At 39.8% G+C, this 8764-nt stretch overlaps 1 protein-coding gene across 1 annotated transcript in view; it reads left to right on the top strand.

Moving 5' to 3' along the window:
* The window catches only part of OIP5 (Opa interacting protein 5), a 42016-nt gene that overhangs the window by 26690 nt on the left and 6562 nt on the right, over positions 1–8764 (top strand). Inside the window, exons 3-4 of the mRNA XM_007940426.1 lie at positions 2245–2367; positions 5533–5614. Of these exons, the coding sequence (XP_007938617.1) occupies positions 2245–2367; positions 5533–5614 (205 nt within the window). The remainder of the gene's footprint in view (positions 1–2244; positions 2368–5532; positions 5615–8764) is intronic.

An 8764-nucleotide genomic window follows, 5' to 3' on the forward strand; every position in this document is an offset into this window, starting at 1 on the left:
AATATTTAATTAATCTTCTGGATTTCTGCCTGTAGATTTTGTATCATTTCTAATTTTTCATTTATTTTGTCATTTTGTTCTTGTATTGTCTTTCTAAATTGTTCTAGGGTTTTCTCTGTGTTTTCCTCAATTTTCTCAGTGTTTTCCTTGATCTATCTCTCGATACATGATGGAACCTAAATATAATTCTTTTGAATTCCTTATCAGGGAGTTCCAGTGTTGCTTTTTCCTCAGGTATGTGTTCTGGGTTTGTATCCCGGTCTCTAGGAGCTCTGGTAGCATAGTGCCGAAGGCACTTGACTGGTAACCAGAAGGCTGGAGGGTCAACCCCCCCAGCCACTCCTCGGAAGGAAAGTTGGGCAGTCTGCTTCCATAGTGATGCTGTCTCGGAAACCCTAGGAGGGGTCGTTGTGAGTTGGGTCTGACTCAACGGCACATAACAACAACAACATCCTGGTCTCTTGTTTCTACTGCTTTATCTTGCTTCTTTGTGTGGACTTTGATGGTCTGTTGTCTCACAGACATGTGACGTTTTTGTGTTTATATTTAATTGGTGATTGTATGTTGGAATGACTTTCCCATGATTTTTGTTTTCTTTGGATGTTATCTACGTAAGCAGGGTGCTGTGCTTCTCTATTTGCTAGTTGGCAGCACTTACATACTCACCACTTGTCTCCTTTCCCGTTGTCAGTCTCCCATATGTCCCTGCTGCCCTTGACAAATGGAGCCTGTTCTTAGGTCCCTGCAATCCCAATGAGAATGCTGTCACTTTAAATATCCAAAATGACCACTGCTTGTAAACTTTTAAAATGATTGCGCCATGGGTCACTTTAAATATCCAAGATGGCCACTGCTTGTAAACAATCACAATGGCTGCGGCCTCTGGACAGCCTAAAGTCCACAGCTCGGGTTGTCTCCCTCCTTGCTGTTTCCCTTCTTATTCATCGGCCATTAATGCAATCATTCTTGCAGCCCTTGGCGACCAGGACTGAACTTTAGGTTAATTCTTAGGTCCCAACACCACTTGGAAATATTCAGGCTGTTGGTGCCATCAGAGTAGCTGACAGCAGCTCCGTCTGTCTCTGTACTCACTGTTTTCATTCAGGTTTTTCTACTAGTAAGTGCCTAATCCACTTCTATATATTTCCTTTCAAAGCCCAGGGCTGCAGGATTATCTTCTGTATCTCTGTTAGTTGGTTTCTGTTTTCTTTGTTGAAGACTATCTGTGTAGCTTTTCTGCCTATTCTGACATCTTACTGGAAGTGCACGATTATTTCTTTTTAACCATATAATTTTGATAGTTTTATTAATAGAATTTTACTGCATTGTATATAGTATTTATATGAATAATTTTATCCTTTATGAAAATTTAAAATTACTTTCAGTTCCTGTATGATGAAACTTTTATAATTAATTTTATAGATATGGTAAATGACTTACCCAATTGCTGTAACCAGAACCAAAATTGACATCTAATTCCTTGTCCAGTAATCTTTCAGAGAGTAAAGGAAAAAAAAATAGATGGCTTACTAGGGTAGTGGGATTCCTTTCCTTTCTTTTGCATTTAATTTTAAAATTTTTTATTATATCTATATAAGAGAAGGGAGCTCTGGTAGCATAGTGGCTAAGGCACTTGACTGCTAACCAGAAGGCTGGTGGTTCAAACCCACCAGCCACTCCCCTGAAGGAAGGTTGGGCAATCCTACTTCCGTAGTGATACTGCCTCGGAAACCCAAGGTGGGGTCATTATGAGTCAAGGCTGACTTGATGGCACATAACAACAACAACAACATACAAGAGAAATCCTGATTTGAGTTATATAAATAAACTGCTTAGTAAGTCCCCAGTCACCTTATTTTTCCTTCAACTGGAAGATTTTACAGTGATAGCTAATTTATGTGGTGATTTGTAGGTTTACATTTTTTAAACATTAGTCTGATTCCTTAACTCTTTGCTTTTCAGGGGTTACTTTATCACAGTGATAACTGCACAACCATGATTGCTTTTGTGGCCAGAATCCTTAATGGTATCTGTAATCTGAGGTGTAATTATATTAAAATCTGAGTTCACCTTTCTTGCATATAACATTTCTTCAGTATCATTCCCATTGTAATATATTTTTTACCTGTGTCTTAGGTGATAGGAGTATGTCTAGAGACTAGTTATTTTTTATTTGTTCGATTTCCTTTCTTATCCATCGTCTGTGTTTTTTTTTTTTTTTTTTTTTTTTCTCTCCCCTTCTAGCATTTATAACCTTCTATTCTGTAATTCCTGTGGGATTCCCATTGGTTTCCATCTGTATTCTACCCATGCTGCTTTGGCTGCCTTGAGAGGTCACTTTTGCCTTTCCAGTGACAAAATGATATGGTGAGTAGACTTACATATTCTTTATGAAACAAATTTTAAACAGCCTTCCAGAAAAGGTGGTGTTTGTACCAAAGAAGATGCTAAAGCCAGGTACTATCTTTCCCAAAGAAGATAGCAATGGGACCAAATTATTATCTCATAATAACATTATAATTATTTTTGTCCTGTAGAATCAACAGAATAATTCAAAGGGTATTTTTTCATTAAGAAACTCTGGAGGGTGAAATTTTGCAAAATAATTTGTAGTAGACCCTTTTGGGGTTTCTAGCCCTTGTCTCCCATGTACCAACTCACATGGTGGGATCAAGAGTGGGCATCAGACACAAGCTAAGCCAATCAGGTTTTCTCTCCTAGGAATTTGTATTAAGGACCCAAAGATACTGGTTATTTGGTAGATAATACTGGTACTGAAGTTGGGAAATGAAAGCTATAGATTTCGGGTACCTATCTTTTACTTTATGCCTGTAGATGCAGAGAAATCTTTGCAGAAAAAGAAAAATGAAGAAGAAACACAGAGAAAGTTAGAAGATAATGACCATGTTGCTTCCAGAATCAGAAAAACTAATCCACTGGTTGTTCCTTTTCATAAATTACATATGATAGTTCTGTAGTTTCCTAAAAAATTATTTTAACTTAAGCTGTTTTGTTTATTATAACAAGCTAAAACAGCCATTAAAGTCTTGTTGTTGTTGTTATGTGCCGTCGAGTCGGCCCCGACTCATAGCGACCCCTCCTTGGGTTTCCGAGGCAGTATCACTATGGAAGTAGGATTGCCCAACCTTCCTTCCGAGGAGTGGCTGGTGGGTTTGAACCGCCAGCCTTCTGGTTAGCAGTCAAGTGTTTTAGCCACTATGCTACCGGAGCTCCATTAAAGTCTTATTGGCCATTAAAAAAATAATAATAACCAGTCATTGATAACCTAGTTTATGCCAGGCATGATGCTTCTCTCACTTAGATCTTAATATAAGAAAACTGGAACTCAGAGAAGTGGAAGTGTTGAGATTTGAATCTGTATCTTAACCTCCAAATTGTACTTTTCTTTCATAAAGCATAAAGTCTTCCTTTTTCTCGTTTAATATATTAAATGGGTGTTTCTAGCTGAGTTATGGTTGACTAAACAAGAAAAACTTATAAATAAAGCCCATCCTTTACAGTGAAGTTATTCAGCGTGCATTAGGGATACCAGTTGTTCTCTATTGAGAATTTCTAAAACAGAAAAAGAAGTATTGCTAAGTATGTGCTATTGTTGTTATGTTGTTGTTGTTGTTGTTATGTGCCATCGAGTCGGACCCGACTCATAGCGACCCCTCCTTGGGTTTCCGAGGCAGTATCAGTACGGAATGTGCTATTAATATCCTGAAATCTTATTTTAGAGCCAGGTATATGTAAATGCCCCAGCAAAACTATAATTGAGGTTTACTTAGGGAAGTAGCTTTTAGTAACAAATTTTTTCAAATATAAATTTGAATACTTATGGGATTTTGAGTAACTTCTTAATCTTTAAAATGAGGAGTTAGTCACAAAAGTCAGTACATTCTTTTTGTTTTAATAGAAACTGGGAAAGTAAAGGTAACATGAGTCTGGGAAGATAATAAATCTATGTCTGTGTGTATCATTTAGAATGAATGTGGTAGCTAGTAACAGTAAACCAAACTAATGTGTGTTGACAAGTAAGGGGTAGCTGGCAACTCTAGGAGTCTTCTAGTGCAAAAAGGGCAAGGAGGCCACATGTTCTGACCTATTCTAATCCCACAATAGGAAGACAGAATCACCATCAATAGTCCAAGGCCTATTCCTGCCAGGCCAGACATGCTGCCTCCCTCTAGCCCTTTCTCCAGCCGTTCCTCCCAAAACACCCACCACCTCTCTCCTGGGTTCGATAATTTGCTGCAGTGGCCACACAGAACTCACAGATTATGGGGTTTGTTAGGGAAGCACCAGGCTACAATTCAAGTTCAGAAAAAAAAAAAAAAAACGCTCAGTCTCTCTCCCAGCCCACCGTCTCTCAGCCAAGTCTCTCACAGTCTCTCCCTCAGCAGTGCATGTCCCTCAGTGTCTCAGCAATGCGTGTCTCTTGCGTCTCTCTCCCAGCAGTATGTGTCTCGTTCAGGAGCGCATTGTCTCTTTCGGCAGCATGCCTTCCTCAACCAGCAGTCAGAGAGAGTTCTGCCTCTAGGAGGCCTCCTTTTGAGCCCCGCAGAGTGGTCAAACTAGCCAATCATGGCATCAGAACTCTAAGCACCTGAGAGAGAGTAGGAACCTTCCAGAACATTGTTTTGTGCCACTCCCAACAGAAATACTCCAGGTGGACAACTTTAGCAATCAGGAGCTCCTCAGTTGCTCATAGCAAATCCCACCTTGGAGTTTACAAAGACTTATGGGTAGAAAAGCCACACTAAGTAATTTACTATACCACATCTAGTGGCTGAAAAATGACAGGGCTCTGGGTTAGCATCTCTGTGGTTCTCTTGCCTTTTCCTCCTGATTGCAGGATGGTTACTATAATTATAAGCATTACATCTGTGGACAATATATTGTCAACAAGAAAGAATTTGGAGAGCAAAGGAGGACAGGGAAAATTCTCCTTTTATCGGCAAAATTTTCCTTACTCTTGAGAATTATGTCACATGGTCACTTGAAGCTGGGAAAGCAAATATGTGACAGTAGGAAATTGCCACAAATGGTTTAGACCCATCGTGATTCATCTCTTAGGACTGGGCACATTGCTACCCTAAACAAAATCTAGATTCTATTAGCAAGAAAGAAGTAAGAGTGACTACTAGGTAGGCAGGCAATGACATCATTTGCCACAACATGATTACTTTTCTTCTACCTGTACTACAGAATCTACAGAGGGAGTGAGAAACCTACCCCATCATAACCATTCATGAGATCCAGGTTTTCTCTTTACTTTGCTCTGGGATAATTTTGCTTTATGTATTCTTGGTTGGGAAGGGTAGAATGAGGTACAGTGTCTCTAAAAGGTTGGATTGTCTTTGCATCATGTCAATTTAGAATTTGTTTTTCCAACAAAATATGAGTTGTGAAGTAGAAATCAATAAGAAGGCAGGCTTTGCTTGACAGATTCCTTACTTAGAGGGTAAGTTGGTTTCAATGACAACTAAAGTATGGAACTGACATTTTCTCTTTTTATTTTGTACCTAGCTATCTCTTAAAAACCAAAGCCATAGTAAAGGCATCTGAAATGGATATGCACAACATACCCCTATCAGAAAAGATTGCAGAGGTAAAGTTTCATGTTGGTTGTATGGTTCCTTTAATATAGACAACAGTTTGTACCAGTGAACTTGAGGCTGATGAAATGGTTCAACACTCCAATAATCCTTTATAGTTGTTTTGGCATTTGTATTGAATTTGTAATACACAGTAAAATATTAAAGCCATATTATAAGATCTAATTCAGGAGGAGGGTGAACGCTGCTCAGCTTTTGCTTTCTTATTCTCTCTTCTGCTAGAAATGGGCATCATCATCTTGTGCAAAGCTATCTCTCTGCAAATACTCTACACTTAGATGTCTCAGAGGAAAGAATGATAAAACAATAAGTATTCTTATTTAAACAGATTTTGTAGTGGTCAGTGGTTTTGAGTTGAAGATTGTAAGTTTGTTTTGGTAGCTTGTCGACTCATTATGATTGAAAATCGGCTATTGTTTATTTATTAAAATTAGCTATGTACCACCTCAGAAGGGCAGCCTTAGGATTTACTATTGGTTTTGTATTTAGTATTGTCAATAGTTTATTCTTGGCTAATTATACATTTAGAAACCAATGACATTTTTCAAAGTTTAATTCTGGCTGTCTCTATGTTACGAATAAGATCTGTTCCTAACTCTGTCCTTCAGAATTTGTCAGGACTTTGAACTGGTTTTGCCTTGTTCAGTCAAGGCCAAGGAAACGTCATGGAATACACCTGAATTTTCAGGTTTATAGTGAACTGGAAAAGGAAAAATTACAGGTCAGAACTTTGCTAGAAACTTAATCTTCCTCTTATAGAAAAAGGGCAGCATACACATTGCATAGCAACCAAATCTCTTGTCCTTGAATTTTGAGTGCAGTCCAAAGCAATGCTTCTCCGCTCAGATATGGTGGTGCCCCCTCAAAGATGGTGATGTCTTGCTCAAACATGGCAGTACCCTGCTCAAATGTGGTGGACATGTGTTGCTCTCCTTCAGTCCTACCAGTAATCCTGTGTTATGCATCGGTCTCCTAAAAGGGCTCATTATGTTTGTTCCAAGTCTCCCATTCCAGGACTTCGATGGTAATTTTTCCCATTCCAAGTACCATGCTCAGTCTGCCAAATCATAAAACTTTGTGTATGTTCCTATTTTACTTTGTCTGCCATTATAGAACCAGTTTAAAGAGCAAGAAGGAATTGTTTATAAATTAGGCATGTATAACCTGGGGACTGCCTATATAGGGAATACTATTTATGACAGGGGAATAGTGGTTTATTTGTTTGTTTGTTTCTCTTTGCAAAGCTAAGTAAGGTCATAAACTAGGGTTTGGCAGACTTTTTTTTTTTTTTTTTTTTCAATTTTTATTGTGATTTGGGTGAAAGTTTAAAGAGCAGTTTCATTTTCCATATAGCAGCTCACATATACTTTGTCTCATGACATTGACTATAATTTCCCACAATGCAACATCTCCCCTCCCACTTCCTCCCCATAGTTATCTGTTCCTTTGTCTTTCCCTCCCAAGCATTCCTGCCCCATGAGCTGTCTCCCTGTGTGTAAACAGCCCTTCTTTTCTCCCACAATTGATCTCTCCAAGGAGTATATCTACCTACTATAAATGTTCAGCTCATATGCCTGTCTTTTGTTTGGCTGGAAGCCACAGGAGTGGGTTGAATTCCAGACCTGGAGGGTAGCTAGGGGCCATAGTCTTAGTGGTTCCATCAGGATCTATCAGACCAGCAAACCTGGTCCTCCCCCCTACTTTTTTTTTTTTTTTATGATTTTGAGTTTTATTGCACGTTGTTTTCCCATTCTATCCAGGATCTAGCCTACATAGATCCCCCGCCCAGTGATTGACAGTGGTAGCCAGGTACCATCTAGTTCTGGTTTCACAGTCGTATAGGCTGAGGATTGCATGGTGTACCAGTCGCTTGGACTAATTGTTTCCATGCATCTTTGGTTTTCTTCATTCTTCTTTGCTCTGGATGAGGAGAGACCTATCATTGCATTTAGATGGCTGCTTGCAAGCTTTTAAGATCCCAGTGGCTACTTGCCAAAGTAGGATGTGGAACAGTGTTTTGGTGTAGTATGTTAGGGTTGGCAAAGTTTTGCTATAAAGGCCAGAAGAAAATTATTTTCAACTGTGTGACCCATACAGTCTCAAATACTCAACTGTTGTCAAAAATAAAAGGAGTTATGGTAGTTGAAGTTGTGTGCCAACTTGGCTAGGCCATGATTCTGAGTGGTTTAGCAGTTATGATGTAGTCATCCCCTGTTCTGGTTACCTAGTGCTGCTTTGACAAGAATATACCACAAATGGGATGGCTGTAACAAACAGGAGTTTATTCTTACATTTTGGAGGCTTTAAGTCCAAGTTCAAAGCACCGGGCTTTAGGGGCTGGGTGAAAGCCTCTTAACCTTGGGGTCCAGCTCTGCCTCCTACTCCCAGCCCACTGGAGCTAGAGGCATTTCTTCACTCAGACAGCTGCTGGCTGCTGAGGCTGAGAAACCCCAAGGTTGACAAGTAAAAAGACACAGTCCTGATGTTACCACACGGCAGGCCATTGACTTAAGTCCATTGTAAGTCCCAAGGTCAGCAGAGCATAGCAGGCTGCTGAGCAATGACATGGCTACATGCAGGGTCCAAGCATGCCATAGGCTAGAGACCATTCCCAAAGCTCCTGCTTTTATACAGGAAGCAGACAACGTACCCAAAGGCAGCTACTCAGCTGCTCACAGTAGATTCCACCATGGAGTTGATTGCCAGTCTCATCATGGGGAATACTACATCCAGCTGCCCAGCCACTCAACCAGGCCTAGCCAAGTTGACACAGAAACCTAACTTCCACATCCCCCATGATGAGATCTGATATAATGTAATCACATCAATGATGAGATCTGCTGTGAGCAGTTTATGGTTGAAAGGAAGTTTCCTTTGAGATGTGGCCTGCTTCTAATATATATGGAAACATTCTGGCAAAGTTCTCCGCTTTTTTGCTCAAATCTAAATCCTGAATCTGGCTTGTCATCATCCAACCTCTGGTTCTTGGAACTGAATGAGTAACCTGCCGTATTGCCTGCAGATCTTGGAATTATTGCCTTTGCAATCCATGAGCCATCTTACCTTCTGATCTTAGATTCATCAGCCTCTGAAGCAAGCAGCCTGCTGAATACAGCCTACCAATCTTTTTTTTTTTTTTTTTT

Source organism: Orycteropus afer, unplaced genomic scaffold (assembly GCF_000298275.1).
Source record: "Orycteropus afer afer isolate SDZICR_OR568_19922 unplaced genomic scaffold, OryAfe1.0 scaffold00068, whole genome shotgun sequence".
Classification (NCBI taxonomy): Eukaryota; Metazoa; Chordata; class Mammalia; order Tubulidentata; family Orycteropodidae; genus Orycteropus; species Orycteropus afer.